Here is an 18,203-nt window from a genome sequence, read left to right on the forward strand (position 1 = left end):
CCCACAATTCTTTGACCATTGCTCCTCTCGAGTCAGCTCATTTTGCTTCTCATGCATTGCTGAGTCCCAAGGGATCCCACTGAAAAATGTAACAAGGATAATTGGTTCGGACATGACATCCCCAGTGGGACAGGGCCTTTCAGTTCAACAGTCATGCTCACCGTTCTCTGCAATCAGTTTCTTGGCCTTGGTTTCGGCAAATGAGGACGTCTCATGGGCAGTTTGCCTGCTCCAAGTTTGGTCAAAGCTGTGGAAGTGAGTACTCTGACAGTAAATCACCAGGTCCGACAACTCACTCGTCAGTTTCTGCAATACCAAGAAAGCTTCATTGGAATATAAACCAAGCTCAAAAAGTGAGGGCCATCAATATAAGATAGTCACTAATAAATCCAACAGCAAATTCAGGAGAAACCTGTGAGAATGTGGAATTTGTTCCCACAGGGGGTGGTTGTGGTGAATAGTATGGATACATTTAAGGGGAAGTGAGATAAACACACGAGGGAGAAAGGATTAGAAGATTATGTTGACGGGGTGAGATGAAGAGATTTGACAGGGGCTCCATGTAGAGCAGAAACACTGCTGCAGACCAGCTGATCCATATGGCCTGTTCCTTTCACTGTTGGAACTACTTTGTAACCTAATGTTGAAGGATTGGTTTACAAGTTGTGGCCCAGATGAAGATCCTTCTCATTCAGGAATGAATGTTAGGGATTTGATCACGTTTTCAAGAAGGTGAACTTGTACCAACTACCCCTTCCCCCAGCTCCCATTCCCCAGCCCAGGATCAACATGTTTCAGTCTTATTCTGAGCGGTCAAACTCTGTCAACTGGGAGAGAAAAGCTGCATTTGTTTCCCCTGCTATTTAATCCAGAGTCAGTATTTCCACACAAGACTGGTCAAATCCAGGGAGGCCAACTGTACCTACGGCTTATGGCCTAAAACCAGAGTTGGTAGCCTTACTGCCCCGTTAACCCCAGCAATCATCCCAGTGGGCAGCCCAAGTTTCAGGTAGAAGGTTCCTTTTTAATATGCAATCATGGTCCTATGACATATAGGGCTATGACGGCCATTTCAGGACAGAGCTTGTTAAAGTGAGCATCTTGCACTCTCTGCAGTCCCACCAGCAATGGAACTAAAGAGGCTCCGGAAAGGTCACTTTCAAATATTTTAGTGGGGCCAAGAGAAGTAGCAACGAATCTGCCAGTTCGGTCTTGTACCCGCCTGTACCCTTCAGCTACTGCCATCAGCTGAAGCAGGGTTAGAGAGTCTGCCAGGTGTGAATCCGGCAGGGTAGGCTCACTTCCCTAAAAGGATTCTTTGGGATTCTCATGGAGAATCCGATAATGTGACACTGCGGAATCATGCAAACTCTGCCATCTTCTCATATAGACAGCCTGCTCCTGGGGTGCTCAGATACAAGATTATAGAGAGCTATGTGATACTGCTTTTATAGAATGGGACTACTTGCCTTTGGTTGGAGTGGGGAATGGTTCGGGAATAGCAAAGACACACGTCCCGGAGCGACACAACCAGCACAGCGGGAGAGAAACACTGAGGCCAGGCTAGGACCAATAGGCATCCAGGGCGGAGATGGGGAGGGGAGACCAGCAAGGCAGCATTGGGGCCTGGGCTGCGTCAGCGATGGTAGGGAGGGTGTTGGGTGAGTATTGGGCTGCCCTGAATCCATTACAGCCAGTGGAGTATGATTATCTATCTGCAGCCGACATTATGTATTTTATTAACAGTACAAATAAATAATACAATTAAAAACAATTCACAAACAGAAGTTTTGAGATATCAGGAATAGATGAACAGGAGCCAGGAGCTGATTTAGTTTTAATCTTTCAAGGGAAGCAGGAAGCTAAAAGGCAGCAAAAAAGCCAAGAAAAAAAATTAAAGCTGAACGAAACATTAATCCAAACTATCATCTACCCAAAGAGAAAGAGAAATGGCGGATGGAGGTGCTGAGGAGTTTCAGAAACAAAGGGCACTGGGGTTGTTAAGGTTCCATCATGTGGCAGGAGCATATTATAGCAGCCGCTCATTGAAATAAGAGGAAATCCCACTGAGATTCGACATGGGGGCACAATGGAAATGGCATTGGACAAGTAAGTGGATTGTTACATTGGCTCCAGTCCTGCAACACCTCAACTTTAAAATTCTCATCCTGGTGCTCAAATCGCTCCATGGCCTCATCCATCCCTGTCTCTGTAATCTCCTCCATACCTACAACCCTCCGAGATATCTATGTTCCTCTAATTCTGGCCTCTTGTAAATCCATCACTATCATTAGTGGCTGTATCATCAGTTGCCTAGGCCCCAAGCTGCAGGATTTACTCCCTTTATTTCTCTGCTTCTTTCCTCACTTTCTTCCTTTCAATCTCATGCTTTGACCAAGCTATTGGCCATCTATCCTAACATCCCTTTATGTTGCTCAATGTCAGATAGTTGTATTCACCCATAGGATGTGAATGTTGATGGCTGGGCCAGCATTTATCGTCCATCCCTAGTTGCCCTTGAGAAGGTGGTGGTGAGCTGCCTTCTTGAACCGCTGCAGTCCATGTGGTGTAGGTACACCCACAGTGCGGTTAGGAAGGGAGTTCCAGGATTTTGATCCAGTGACAGTGAAGGAACTGCGATATATTTCCAAGCCAGGATGGCGAGTGGCTTGGAGGAGAACTTCTAGGTGGTGGTGTTCCCATCTATCTGCTGCCCTTGTCCTTCTAGGTGGTAGAGGTCAAGAGTTTGGAAGATGCTGTTGAAGGAGTCTTGGTGAGTTGCTGCAGTGCCAATCAAGCAGCTGCTTTGTCCTGGATGGTTTGTGGGATTTTCCTACATTAGGGGCACCACATAAACGTAAATTGTTGTTGTGAAACAAATCTACCAAATTTAATATAAGGTCTAAAAATTCTTCCTCAGCTCCTGCAGCTGCTACAAGCTCTTGCAATGTAGCTCACTCGAGGGGACACAGAAACAAGTCATTCGCTCTCCTCTACCCTTCCATTCCTTACCACAGCCTTTACCCAACTACCCCTTTACCTTTTTGCTTTTCTTTTCATTTTTCACGTTCTCTTCTTCATATTCATCTGCCGTTTCCTCCAGCTGGTCTGATGTGGGCCCGCAGCTCTGTAATTTCTTCCCCTTTATTAAAATCTTTCTCTTGAGTTTCTGCCAAAGAAATGATGTTAGAGGATTGCATCAGTCCTTGGGGCAACTTGCTTCATTGTTTAGGAAGAGTTCAGATATAAGGAAACATGCATTTGTTTTTAAATAGTTCATCAAAGTTGGCTTAGCTTGTGATTCATTGCATTGTGAAAATAGACTTTCAACTTTTAAATCCCCTTAGGATGCAAAAGATGGAAAATAAATCATATGGTGTACCCCCCTCATTTGCCTGTTGTTCGAACTGCCAGCTTGGTTTGAATTGTATGTGGCACTCTCACCTCTGAATTAGAAGCTCGTGGGCAAAATGTTCCCCCCATTGTGGGGGGGAAGTGCAGGGATAGGCGTGGGCGGGCGGCCCTCCGATCATGGGCACGCCGCCATTTTGAGTAGGCGGGCCAATTAAGGCGCTTCCTGTGCGGGCGGGGGGAATTCCTAAAATTGGAAGTGCACTCCTGTGTGCGAAGCAGCGCTCTGATCTCCCGGAGACTAAGTGCTGCCTCAGGGAGATTGGTTCCCAAAGTAAAAAAGTTCCTGCAGTGAAAATTTCATTGGCCATCCATGTCTCCTCATGTAACAATGTCACCCATTTCTGGTTGCCCTTGAACTGAGTGGCTTACTAGGCCATTTCAGAGGGCAGTTAAGAGTTAACCATGTGGCTGTGGGCCTGGAGTCACATGTAGGCCAGGCCAGGTAAGGACAGCAGATTTCCTTCCCTAAAGGACATTAGTGAACCTGATGGGTTTTTAATTGACAAAAATCGACAATAGTTCTCTGTTGTGGGGAGGCTGAGTTCTACTATTAATAATAGAGTTGATCTGCAGACACATCTTGGGTAGAAGCATTAAGTTTATTTACAATATATTAAGCAGCAACTACACGTGTGCTTTAAAGTCCAACTCTATCTCTACACTGCCTGCTGAGGTTGCCTGCACTACTCTCCTATTGGTTACCACAGGTCATGTGATTTTCCTTAACAAGTATTATTCTTAAAAGGTACATTACACACTAAATAAAACCATAATGATTACACTCTCATGGTCACCATTACTAAGACTAGCTTTATATTCCAGATTTATTAATTGTGTCTAAATTTCACAAGCTGCCGTGGTGGGATTTGAACCCATGCCCCCAGAGCATTAGCCTGGGCCTCCGGATTCCTAGTCCAGTGACATCACTACTCCACCACCATCTCCCCTAAGGTGCTGTCTTTTGGGAGAGGGGTTAGGCCAAAGTCCCTTCCGGGCCCTCAGGTGGATGTAAACAATCCCATGACAATATTTTGAAAAAACTCATGGGCATTCTCCCTGGTGTCCTGGCCAATATTAATCCCTCTATCAACTAAAATCAGTTGGTGAGCCTTTATCTTGTTTTTGTGGAATATTGTGCAAAATTATCTGCCCACTTCACTGAAGTGACTAAAGATCAGAAGGTGTTTCATTGGGTGTGATTCGTTTGAGCTGCCCTGATGATGTGACAGGGGCTGTGCAGATACAAGCTCTGTGGTACATTGAAGATGGGGAAATAGTCTCAGGACAAAGGGCCTATCATTTAGGCCTGGGATGGAGAAACGGTCCTTCACTCAGAGGGTTGCGATTCCTGTGAATACTCTACCTCACAGGATTCAGGATACTCCATCGCTGAATATGTTTAAGGCTGGGAGAAACAGATTTTTGGTCCCTCAAGGAATCAAGGAATACAGGGTGTGGGCAAGAAGTGAAATTGAGGCAGGAGGTCAGCCACAATCATATTGAATGGCACAGCAGGGAACAAATGGCCTATTTCTGCTCCTACTCCTTACATTCAACTGCTCCTGAGAGTGACCGTCTTGAACCATGACTGAGAAATATTCCAATGAACAGTCAAATTGGACTCGAAACGTTAACTCTGTTTCTCTCTCCATAGACGTTGCCCGACCTGCTGAGTTTTTCCAGCACTTTCTGTTTTTATTATTGAGACATCACACAGAAAGATACGACACAGTCACTGGCCGCTCGGTTACCTCGGGTGATGGAAGCTCATTCGGGACTTTGCCGTCGATCGGTGCAGTTACCAGCATGTCACCGAGGATCTCCTTTAAGTGCTGGGCCATGACTATTTGCTGCTCCACACCACAGTGATTCTCCAGGGATAGAATAACAGGATACAGAGAAACCTGGGGAGAGAATTCAAGAGGATTCCAGACATCAGCCAACCATAAGCAACCCAGCAAAGTTAGCATTTAATAAGTACTGTGTGCAGTCTGTGATTACATGGAGTGTCTGAATATACAGCAGCATTAGTATAGCCTGTCATTATACACTACAATCTGTCATTATACACGAGTGTGCAATATGTATTAGTGTGTGATTATGCAGCAGTCTGTATCCCAGTAAGAGTCAGCATTTTCAGGAGAGGAGGGAAATTACTGACTCTTAAAGGGATCGGTGCATTTGCTGAACTAGTTCGGAATGGATCCACTAAATTTAAATGTGAATCACAAGAATGGTATAAAATGTGTCCCACGCAGGGGTTTGTGTGGTTTAAAACATGAAACCTGGGCCTGGATTTTCACTCCCAATGCAGGTATGCAGAGTCAGGGAATCTCTCAGCTCACCACACTCACCTCGGGAAAAAGTATCCCCTTTGGCAGAACTTTGTTCTGGGGAGGTGGGTGTGGGATGAAGGTGGGCCTGAACTCCCAGACATGGATCAGGGGCGGTCACAGGGGCCATCAAGTGCCAAGGCGGACTGGTTAAAAGGCTTGCCTCGGTTCTCTGGGACTTTGTCTCAACTGTGCTGTTAAATATTAGGCCCTCTAGCCTCACCACTCACACACCCTCACCACCCCACCCATTCCCCATGCCCCATCCATGCTCTCCCATGCAAACCCATGACCCCTCCCACCCATCCTCATGGCCCTTTATAGCCCCTATGCCAATTTAGTGCCAACTCATTCCAAACCATAATGATAGTGGAGAGAAGAAAAACTGGCAGTGGGAAATAGAGAAGTATTAAATGATAAGGAGAATATAAGTAGTATCAAAGTAAATAGAATACTTGGAGAGTTTGCTTGAATTAGAGCAAGCAATTGTAAGTCATTAGATGGGGTCAGAGTAAGGGAGAAAGTAAAAAAGCCTAAATTAGGATTATTGTGCATGTATGTGAATGCACAGTGTAGTTAATAAGATTGGTTAACTACAGGCACAGGTTGCCAAATGGAATTATGATATTATTGCTATAACGGAGACCTGGTTCAAAGAAGGACAGGACTGGGGGTTAAATATTCCTGGATACAAGGTGTTTAGGAGAGACAGGAAAGGAAGAAAGGTGAGGGAGTGGTAGCATTGATTAAAGGTGACATTACAGTACTGGAGAGAGAGGATGTTCCAGATGGGTCAAGGACAGAATCTCTCCGGCTAGAGGTAAGGAATAAAAAAGGTTCAATAACATTAATCAGTGCAGTATATAGACCACTAATTAGTGGAAGGGATGTAGAGAAACAAATTTGCAAAGAAATTACAAAGGTGTAAGAATTATAGAGCAATTATAATGGGAAACTTAAATTATCCAAACATCGACTGGGATAGGGATAGTTCAAAGGGACAAGAGGGGTGAGAGTTCCTGGAATGTGTTCAAGGTAATTTTCTGCATCAATTTGTTTCCAGTCCAACAAGAGGGAAGGCACTGTGGACCTGGTTCTGGGGAATAAATTGGCCCAAGTGGATCAAAAATCAGTGGGAGAGCATTTAAGGGACAGTGACCAATGTATCATAAAGTTTAGGTTAGCCATGGAGAAGGACAAGGAACAATCCAGAGCAGGGATAATTAATTGGAAGAAAGCCAAATTCGATGGGATGAGAATACATCTGAGTCGAGTGAGTTGGAATCAAATGTTGGCAGAAAAGACGGTGGCTGAACAATGGACCCTCTTCAAAGGAAAAGTATTGCAGGAAATGTCAAGGTATATCCCCTTGAAGGGGAAAGATAGGACAAATAAATCCAGAGCGCCCTGGATGAGGGGGATAGAAGTGAAGATGAAAAGGAAGAAGTGTGTATACAGCGGATGTCAGGTAGAAAATACAATGGAGAATCAGGCTGAATATAGAAGGACCAGAGGGAAAGTGAAAAGACAAATAAGAAAAGCAAGGAGAGAGGATGAAAAGAGACTGGCAGCGAACATAAAAGAGAATCCAAAGGTCTTCTATAAGCGTGTAAATAATAAAAGGGTGGTAAAAGAAAGAGCAGGGCCAATTAGGGACAAAATGGGCACTTTATGTGGAGACAGGAGAAATAGCGGAGGTATTAAATGAGTACTTTGCATCTGTCTTTACAAAGGAGGAAGATGCTACCCAAGATGCTGAAGCAAGAGAGGAGGTAACTGGCACACTAGAAGAATTTACAACTGAGAAGGAGGAGGTGTTAGAAAGGCTATTTTTACTTACAATTAATAAGGTGCCAGAATCAGATGCATCCAAAGGTACTAAGGGAAATGAGAGTGGAAATTACAGAGGCACTGGTGATAATCTTCCAGTCTTCCTTAGACTCAGGGGCGGTGCCAGAGGACTGGAGAACTGTGAATGTTACACCTTTGTTCAAAAAGGGTGCAAGGATAAAGCTGGCAACTACAGACCAGTCAGTTTGACTTCAGTGGAGAGAAACTTATGGAAACTATGGTTCGGGACAAAATCAATAGTCACTTAGACAAGTGCAGGATAATTAAGGAAAGCCAGCATGGGTTCATTAAGGGAAAATCATGTTTAACTAGCTTGCTGGAGTTTTTTGAGGAGGTAACAGAGAAGGTTGATGAAGGAAATGCTGTTGATGTGGTGTATATGGATTTTCAAAAGGCATTTGATACAGTGCCACACAACAGACTTGTGAGCAAAATTCTAGCTCATGGAATAAAAGGGAAAGTAGGCACTTGGATAAGAAATTGACTGATTGACAGGAAACAGAGAGTGGTGATAAATAGTTGTTTTTAAGTTTGGAGGAAGGTTTGTAGTGGAGTTTCCCAGGGGTCAGTGTTGGGTCGCAAGGGTCCCATTACTGATAAATATAATGAGCCATGGAGTCTCCCTGACTCTGCAGAAATCTAGGCCACTCAGAAGCTAAAATGGGAATGCAGATTTGGAGAATATGATTTTCCAGAGGGCATTTACTCCAATCAGATACTGGAAATAACCCCTATCGCCAGACACTGGGAATGATTCACATTGCCAGATGCCGAGACACGGGGAATGATTCCTGTTGACTTACCGTGAAAGCGTAATCCCGGATGGTTGTGATGACGTCTTTGAAGAGGATTTTCGAGGTGAGGGTGTATCCGTGGTAGATGATTGGCTCCCCGTTTGGCCCCTCCCAGCAGTCTAACTCCACACAGCGACAGCCCCTCAGAAGAGCTCTGAAAAACACCCAGGGTCACACACTAAACATCAGAATATTAAAAAATTACTAAATTGACAACACCATCCCTCTCATTAGGTGAAACGTGTGGGCAAGGTAAGAACATTATCATTCATGAGAGAACTGCACCAAGCAACTTCTCTTTACAAAAAGCAAAATACTGCAGATGCTGGAAATCTGAAATAAAAACAGAAAGTGCTGGAAACACTCAACAGGTCTGGCAGCATCTGTGGAGAGAGAAACAGAGCTAAAGTTTCAGGTTGATGATCTTTCATCAGAACTGAAGAAAGTTAACTTCCTATCTTTGGTGATTTCCACCTCCATATCATGTTCTCTCCCCTCGAGCTCACTCTTCCCCTGTCCAATCTCTCCCTGAATAGAGTCATTTTCACAACTACCTCCTTGACCTCATTATCTCATGTGGCCTCTCTATTCCCGCATCTCAATCATCGGTAAGTCCGTCTCCAATCACATTCTTGTATGTCCCTCCCAACCCCACTTTTGCTTCAGCTGCACCTGAATAAAACTCTTGCTCAACTCAATTACCTCTGGCTTATCCATTCTTGTAGCTATGACATTTCTGTCGCCATTGACCTGCCCTTCACCTCGACCTTTGATGTCCTTGTCCCCATCAAATCCCCTGGCACGATCCTCATCTCCACTCCTTTAAATCCAAAGGACACAAGCTTAAATGGATGTGGCAGGAAACTGGTTTAGCCATTCACCACCAGATCTGGCTGGACCACTTAAAACTGACTCTGCTTATCAAACTCTGCTTTGCTCACTCAAAACTGTTCATGACTCTAAAATCATCCTTGCATTCAAAGATAATCCCCAACTTCTCTTCTCTACTGCAAGTCTTCAACCCTTCTTAAATCCCTTTCCCCCTCCACCTTCAAATCCTATTACAAGTGCAAAGAGCTCATGAACATCTTTTTCACTAAGATTGAGACCATCTGCTGCTTCTCTCTCTTTTGCTAGCCCACTGGACAGAGGGTCTTCTAAAATCCAAGCCCCACCCCCACCACCACCCTGACAGTTGTATATCAATTGTGTTTAATTATATGCTGGAGGATGGCATTGACTGGGGTTTCACTTGAGGTACACACTGAGACTGTGTGTGGTTGAGTTAGGAGGTACATTTTGTTTTACTAACTCATGGGATCTGGGCATCACTGGCTAGGCCAGCATTTATTGCCCTTCCCTAATTGCCCTTGAGAAGGTGGCGGTGAAATGCTGTCTTGAACCGCTGCAGTCCAGGTGTAGGTATATACACAGTGCTGTTAGGGAGGGAAATATATGCTTGCAATGTTCTCTCCATAAACTAGCCACTAATCTAGCAAAGCCATAGAGAAGCTAATGACAATTGATGTTCCGCAAGGATTGGTGCTGGGATTATTGTCTTTCACTATTTACATGGGAATCAGGAGTACATTCAGGGGGTGTGGTTAAAACTGTGGAGGACTGAGACATCAGTAAACTTGTACAATGTGAACATAATTTGTAAATGAGCTTCTCATGTAGACAACTGTGAGGTGGTAAGTTTTGATAACAAGGACAAGGAGATCACATACTCCTTGGAAATTGTCTAAATGGGGTAGAGGGATTGGGGGTAAAGATATACAAATCATTAAAAGTAGTGACACAGATAAATAAGGCAATAACAAAACAAGCAAAGCACTGGGGTTTGTTTCTAGAATGCCAGAACTAAAAAGCAGAGAGGTTCTGCGAAACTTGTACTGAACCTTTGTTAGATTACATTTGGAGCACTGTGAACAGCTCTGCTCTATTATATAAAAGGATATAGATGCACTGGGAATGGTGCAAAAAGGATTTGTGAGGATGATACCAGAATAGGAGAGGTTCTACCTATCAGGGAAGATTAAACAGGCTGGGGCCCTATTCTCTAGGAAAGAGGAGATGCTGGGGGTGACCTGATAGATATCAGGGGGATGTAAAGAAGATGTTTGCACTTATGGGTGAGGCCAGCAGACCAAAGGCCATAAATACAACTTGGTCACAAATTGAACCAACTGGAAAATCAGCAGAAAATTCTTCTGAAAGAAAGACAGAAAGACTTAGATTTTATGGCACTTTTCATGACCCCAAGATATCCCAAAACACTTTACAGCCAATTTGAAGTATATAGCCATTGTTGTGATGTAGAAAATGCCATGGACAATTTGCACACAGTAAACTCCTACAAACAGCAGCATGATCAGATAATCTGTTCTTGTTTTGTCAACTGAGGGACAAATATTGGTCAGGACTCCAGGGAATAACACCCCTGTTCTTCATCAAAATAGTGCAATGTGATCTTGTATGATCAACCTGAGACTGCAAACCAGGTCAGGTTTAATGTCTCATCTGAAAGATGGCACCTCTGACAGTGAAGCACTCTCTCAGTACAGCACTGGTGTGTCAGCCTAGATTTTTGTACTCAAGTTGCTGGTGTGGGTTTTGAATCCACAACCTACCCAGAGTGTGGTTAGAATGTGGATCTTGCTACCACAGTGAGTATTGAGGCGAATAGCAGAGTTTGTACTTATCCAGATCCCCCTGAAACAAACAGGAGAAAGGAACAGAAGGTTATATTGAGAGGGTTAGATGAAGAAAGGTGGGAGGAGACTCATGTGGAAAATAAACACAATCATGGACCTATTGGGCTGAAAAATTGCCTGTTTCTGTGCTGTAGATTCTGTGCACTATGTAATACTATGCAATTACCTAATGTAGGCCTCAGTACTGCTCGGTCCTCCCAGCTGGTCCTCCATCAGATAGGTGTTATGGGAAGTAGAAATGAAGTAGTGGCTGAGTGGCTGGGTCATGTCTTGGAAAACCTGGTCATGGCTGGAGTTAAACACATCCCCATCAGGAGACAGCAGGTACATCATGAAGCCATCTTGGGTCAAGAGCTGGTTCTGCTTGGCTGGAAGAAAACAAATTCAAGATTACTATTACTCAGAAAATGCTGCAGGGCTATATCCTAGTACTGCCACTCCTAGGCATCACTCAACATGCCAAACCCAGCTTCTCAAAGACCAGAGAATTGGCCATAACTTCAGAAGATTCCAGAGTTTGGCGGGGCAGGATGAAAGGGTCATAGAATGCAGCCGCACCAAGTCAGTCCTAGGTCTGGACATTCAAGGGCCAGAGGCCTACAGTTCTGCAGCAATTGGAAGGTGGGCCTAACATCTGAAAGCACAAGGAACCTATACACTAGAAGCCCACCCAACCCTCCAACCCCACCCTCATTACAAATACACTGCAAGAACTATGTTGTAAAATGGACAACTCCCCCAGTTTCCAGACTGAAAGGTTAATTCTGTAACCCATAACCTCAACAATAAGCTATTCACAGTAAATACCCACTAATTTCTGCCCCACATTCACAACTCTCAGATCCTGAGTACACCTTCCAATCCTGCTATCTTATGCCCAAGCATCCCACTAGCCCAAAAGCACCTTCTCCATTTCCCCCACATAATTATGAGGAGATATATTCTTAAAGGAACCGACCAAGTTAGCAGCTAAGCCTCACAACTGTACTTTGGATCCCATACCTTCCTAACAGCACCGTGGGCACCTTCACAATGACTGCAGCGGTTCAAGGCAGCAACTCACTACTACCTTCTCAAGGGCATTAGGGATGGACAATAAGTACTGGCCTAGCCAGTGATACCCACATCCCATGGATGAACAATTTGAAAAATCACTGCCACAAAACATCAGCCTACTGTTCAAAATGAGTTGAACACATGGGGGGCCTTCAATATTTGCCGTACCATTATCATTAAGTCCGTATTTCTGCATGATGCTCAAACAGATTTCCTTTGTAACCATCTCCTTCTGTTCCTTTAAGAAATTTTCCATCTCACCAACAGTCAGCCACTGTTCCTTTCCCAAGTAACGTTGAAAGATTTCTTCCAACTCTGGTCTTTGCATCAGGAGATTGCAGAACTCCTCGATCTCCTGCTCTTCCAATTTATTTGTTTTGGATTTGTCACATCGCTAAACAAAGAGAGGCAAGGTTTTCCCAGGTTTAATGGAGCTGAGGAGATGGGTTTACCTTAAAGAATTATTAACACAAGAAACATTAAAAGCACTTCATTCAAAGCTGCATGCCTGTAGCCATTCCCAGTTAGAGATCCAGAATGAGTTTCGGCCAACCTGCCATAGTTCAGTGCTATAAAGGATCTGTTTTTGTTTAGGGTACAAGCCAGGACAAAGCAATAGTCATGTTGTGCAGCCTCACTAAAGAGGACAAGGTGATTTAATGGGCTTGTGTGTTATGTATTAATTAAAAATAACCAGAACCATATTAACATGTTAACAGCTAAACATTATGAGCATTACAAATGTTACAACATGCAAAAGTTCAATGTGGCATCAACTTCTCACTTCAACCAGCATGAGCAGTTTCGAGCTCTGCACTTACAACTTTTCCCTCTGTGACCGTGCGTCTGTACCTGTAATCTCACAGACACTGTATGTAGCAGGTAGTACAATATGATTTTAAAAACTTTGAACTAACATCTCATCGTTTCCTAGCTTGAACTCATTTAAAGGGATTTGGAATATCCTGTGAAAACACAACGTTTATTTAACCTATTAGGGAGCAAAAGACAAACATAACCTTGGCTACTCAATTTATTTAGTGACTCTGGCCATTAACTGCTAGGTAACCTTTTTTTATTCATTCATGGGATATGGGCATCGCTGGCTAGGCCAGCATTTATTGCCCATCTCTAACTGCCCTTGCATTTAAGAGTCAACCACATTGCTGTGGGTCTGGGGTCACATGTAGGCAAGACCAGGTAAGGATAGATTTCAGTCCCTAAAGGACATTAGTGAACCAGATGGGTTTTTACAACAATCGGCAATGATTTCATGATCATCAATAGACTTTTAATTCGGGATTTTTAAAAATTGAATTCAAATTTCACCGTTTGCTATGATGGGATTCAAACCTGGGTCCCCAGAGCATTACCCTGGGTCTCTGGAATATGAATCCAGTGACAATAGGACTAGGCCACCACCTCCCCACTCTAACTACATTTGTTCAAATCTATTAAATGTTCTTGTATCCAACTTTAGCCTTCAGTTGTGATGTGGTAACCAATAAATGGTTATTTGTGCATGACCAGTTGTCTGACTCTGTCCTTGATTGTGCAACAGGAAGGATTGAATTAATTCATCTACTTTGTAGCTTATTTATATTCTAATCAAAAGGTCAAATTCTAACATTTTAATTCAGTGTAAACCGGATAGTATGTAAAGGCAATTCTGTGAGCTGACTGAGGTATTACTCATTCCCAGGCCTAAACAGAGGGTTCCTTACTAAAGGAGAAATTAAGTGAGTTAAAATTCATCTGGTTCATTGACATAGATTTGTTGGAATGTCAAAACCCAATGTTCTCATATTCAAACAGATATTGTCATTCCTTCATCATCACTGGGTCAATAATCTGGAATTCCCGAGCTAAAACCATTATTGGAATAATCTTCACCAGGATAGCAAGGAACATGTCCACCACCAGCTTCTTGCAGCAGTAGGACTGCATAATAAATGCAACCCTGTCAACATAGCTCAGATCCCAAAAACACATTTTGAAAAACAATAATTAAACTGAGATAAATATACTGCGAGATAACAGGAGTCATAATCAGAGTCACATGTCTGAACTTGTAAATATTTATAATGAGTCAAAACAGAACGGTTTTGGGACAAAACTTGGTCTAACTTGTTATTATATGCCTTTAAGGGATTGCAGCATGACATCACTAGGAATGAAGTGTGTCATGCGACCCAGTTATAGTTTCGCTTTTGCTTTCAGCAGAGCACACACACACAGCTCTGCAGCTCTGACGTTTTCAAGCTTTCTCTTTATATATAACTGTTCATAAGTGCCTAGAATTACTAAATGACCGCATAACGTGTTTGGCCAATCCCTTAAGAGTGATTGGTGCCTTTATATCATTATAAAAACACAATATAACTCTTTACAAATTTTTCTCCCTTCAGGAACACTATCTTACTACCTCCCACCCTCCCCCTTCAGGAAAACAATCTCCTAAATCTCCTACGAACATACAAAATAGGAACAGAAGTAGGCCAGTGGTAGCATTTCTCGGAGTCAGAAGGTTGTGGGTTCTAGCCCCTACTCCAGTTACCAGAGCACATAATTAAGGCTGACATACCAATACCAGTACTGAGGGAGCGTTACACTGTCAGAGATGCCGTCTTTCAGATGAAACATTAAACCCATATCTTTCCCTTCTTCCCCCTCAGGTGAACACAAAAGATTCCATGACATTATTTTGATAAGAGTAGGAAGGTCTCCCTGGGCAATAGTCATCCTTCAATCAATAGTGCTAAAAACACAGATTACCAGATCACTAACCCATTGATGTTTGTGATACTGAGCTATATGCAAAATGGCCACCATATTTCCAATATTGCAACAGTGACTACACTTCAGGAATATCTCATTGGCTTTGGGAACTCCTGAGGGTGTGAAAGGCACAAACATTTTCAAAACTGATGAAACACAACAGATTGTATCATAAATATTGCAGTATTGTTGCATTGACTCCCCCTCAGTGGCTGGTTGGTAAGGCATTGGTTCAATAGACACCTGGGTTTATGGCTGGATTCCTCATGACATCATTCAATCTGATGAGCCAAGCAATATATCACACAAAGGGTCAGCTGTCACTACAGGAAAGGACAGATATTCAGTGAAAGATAAGCAACCATTGACTAACAACCTCTCTCCACATTCCTGGGTCTTACCTGAAAGAGCGAGTCGATGTAATCATCATCCACTTTGAGATTAATCATCATCAGTAGATTTTTCACTTCCTTGAAGCTTATTTTGTTGTCATTATTTTTATCAGCCTTCTCAAGATGTTGATGGATCAAGGTTGCTAGATTTAAGGCAATAACTCAATCAACAGACACATATTCAGGAAACTGTACTGAAATCTAAAAAGGAACTCTGCACTCACAGCACCTGCACAGATACATTACTGGCTGCAAGGGTCAAACACAAACAGCACTGAGGAAACCTAATCAAACTTCCCTTCACATTTAAAAAAAATAAAGATGATAAACTTTAGTAACAGAATTCTCATTGGAAAGGACATCCTTCATTGATGAGCAGCACCCACTTCCATGCGAGGCTACACTCCACTAAAATCACCTAACAATTTACAGGGCTATGGAGAAGGGGCAGGGTAGTGGGACAAACTGGGTGGCCCTTGCAGAGAGTTGGCATAGACATGATGGGCTGAATGGTCTCCTTCTCTGCTGTATGATTCCATAACTGAATATGCTTTGGGATCTAAACTGCAGTCCTGCTCCGGTACTGTCCTGTGCGCATTTCACTACTGCAGAGAGAAAATTGTGCAGAGATATGGAACAGAGTGAAGATACCTGTGTGGATTCAGTGTGAGGATACCTGTGTGGATTCAGTGTGAAGATACCTGTGTGGATTCAGTGTGAGGATACCTGTGTGGATTCAGTGTGAGGATACCTGTGTGGATTCAGTGTGAAGATACCTGTGTGGTTTCAGTGTGAGGATACCTGTGTGGATTCAGTGTGAAGATACCTGTGCGGGTTCAGTGTGAAGATACCTGTGCGGATTCAGTGTGAAGATACCTGTGCGGATTCAATGTGAGGATACCTGTGCGGATTCAGTGTGAGGATACCTGTGCGGATTCAGTGTGAGGATACCTGTGCGGATTCAGTGTGAGGATACCTGTGCGGATTCAGTGTGAGGATACCTGTGCGGATTCAGTGTGAGGATACCTGTGCGGATTCAGTGTGAGGATACCTGTGCGGATTCAGTGTGAGGATACCTGTGCGGATTCAGTGTGAAGATACCTGTGCGGATTCAGTGTGAAGATACCTGTGCGGATTCAGTGTGAAGATACCTGTGCGGATTCAGTGTGAAGATACCTGTGCGGATTCAGTGTGAAGATACCTGTGTGGATTCAGTGTGAAGATACCTGTGTGGATTCAGTGTGAAGATACCTGTGTGGATTCAGTGTGAAGATACCTGTGTGGATTCAGTGTGAAGATACCTGTGTGGATTCAGTGTGAAGATACTGTGTGGATTCAGTGTGAAGATACTGTGTGGATTCAGTGTGAAGATACTGTGTGGATTCAGTGTGAAGATACTGTGTGGATTCAGTGTGAAGATACCTGTGTGGATTCAGTGTGAAGATACCTGTGCGGATTCAGTGTGAGGATACCTGTGCGGATTCAGTGTGAGGATACCTGTGTGGATTCAGTGTGAAGATACCTGTGTGGATTCAGTGTGAAGATACCTGTGTGGATTCAGTGTGAAGATACCTGTGTGGATTCAGTGTGAAGATACCTGTGTGGATTCAGTGTGCTAGGCTCTGGAGCTAGATACCACGGGATAAATTTACCAAGTCAGTCAGGAACCTTTCTGCCAACATCAACTCCAATATTCATGCTCATGTGCTCTCTTAAGCCATTTTACTTGCACAGGGGTGAAACTTGACATGGGCCAGAGGTCTCACAGTGGGTGGTCTTGCATCTGGCGCCTGTTATTTGAGCTGTCTGATCTGTAGTTCCATTGGAGCAGCTACTATTATCTTCTTTCTCCATCCCTGCACAGGTCAAATTTCTCCCCTAACAGGTACTGACAGCTCCGCCTCGGCACAGCCATTTGATTTTTTCCCCAACATTCCTTTCCGTAGCCTGTTCAAGACTATTCTGGGTTAAAATATATTTGCCCACAGGCAGTACCATTGGCATGGGACACTGAATCAGAATCACAGAATTGTTACAGCGCAGAAGGAGTCCATTCAGCCCATCGTGTCTGTACTGGCTCTCTGAATGAGCATTTCACCTAGTGCTGCTCTCCTGCCTTCTCCCATAATCCTGCAGATTGTTTCTTTTCAGGCAATAATGCAATCCCCTCTTGAATGCCTCGATGGAACTTGCCTCCATCACAGTCTCAGGCAGTGCATTCCAGAGCCAAACCATTCGCTGCATCAACAGTTATTTCTCATATCGCTTTTGCTTATTTTACCAATTACGTTAAATCAGTGCCGCTCATGATTTTGAATACCTTGACCAAATCTCCTCTCAGCCTTCTTTTCTCCAAGGGGAAAAAAAAAAGAGTCCCAACTTCTACAATCTATCTTCAAACCTGAAGTTTCTCATCCCTGGAACATTCTTGAAATGAAACAAAAGTGGGGGCAGCTCCTACTCCCATCTCGGGTAGATGGGGATCATTCTGTCTGAAGGTGCAAGTGTAGGTAGCAAGAAGGCAGATGAGATACTAGGTTTTATAACCAGGGCATTGAATATAAAAAAGGTCATGTTAAGTTTGTACTAGGCCAGGCTACAACTGGTGGAGCTGTGAACAAATGCCATATGAATGAAAAATAATTAATAGGAATCAGCCTGAAATGCTAAAGTGGGAAAAAAAAAGCCTTTCCTCCCCATCCTTCTAACATCATTTCTCTTTCATTAACAGCTGCTGAACCCAGTTGCTTTAAGAGGCTGTGTCACCTGTACACTATCCATCACTCATTGGGGGATTTAACCTGCATTCTCCAAGATGTATTTTCCATTTTCCAGGTGTTTGTAAAGAGCTAGAAGCTAAATGTTATG

The 18,203-nt window shown here is 43.5% G+C and overlaps 1 protein-coding gene across 5 annotated transcripts in view; it reads right to left on the reverse strand.

Moving 5' to 3' along the window:
- LOC144668087 (1-phosphatidylinositol 4,5-bisphosphate phosphodiesterase delta-3-like) overlaps positions 1-18,203 on the reverse strand; it is an 82,496-nt gene that overhangs the window by 19,716 nt on the left and 44,577 nt on the right. For 4 of the 5 annotated variants that reach the window (XM_078529858.1, XM_078529861.1, XM_078529859.1 and 1 more), the window contains 7 exons: positions 15,345-15,474; positions 12,334-12,559; positions 11,276-11,477; positions 8,402-8,546; positions 5,166-5,318; positions 3,041-3,169; positions 162-306 (listed from right to left, as the gene is read on the reverse strand). In XM_078529858.1, coding sequence (XP_078385984.1) covers positions 162-306; positions 3,041-3,169; positions 5,166-5,318; positions 8,402-8,546; positions 11,276-11,477; positions 12,334-12,559; positions 15,345-15,474 — 1,130 coding nt within the window. Of the gene's footprint in view, positions 1-161; positions 307-3,040; positions 3,170-5,165; positions 5,319-8,401; positions 8,547-11,275; positions 11,478-12,333; positions 12,560-15,344; positions 15,479-18,203 lie in introns of all 5 variants that reach the window. The other variant, XM_078529862.1, reaches the window with a different exon arrangement.

The sequence above is a fragment of the Cetorhinus maximus genome, chromosome 25 (genome assembly GCF_964194155.1).
Source record: "Cetorhinus maximus chromosome 25, sCetMax3.hap1.1, whole genome shotgun sequence".
NCBI lineage: Eukaryota > Metazoa > Chordata > Chondrichthyes > Lamniformes > Cetorhinidae > Cetorhinus > Cetorhinus maximus.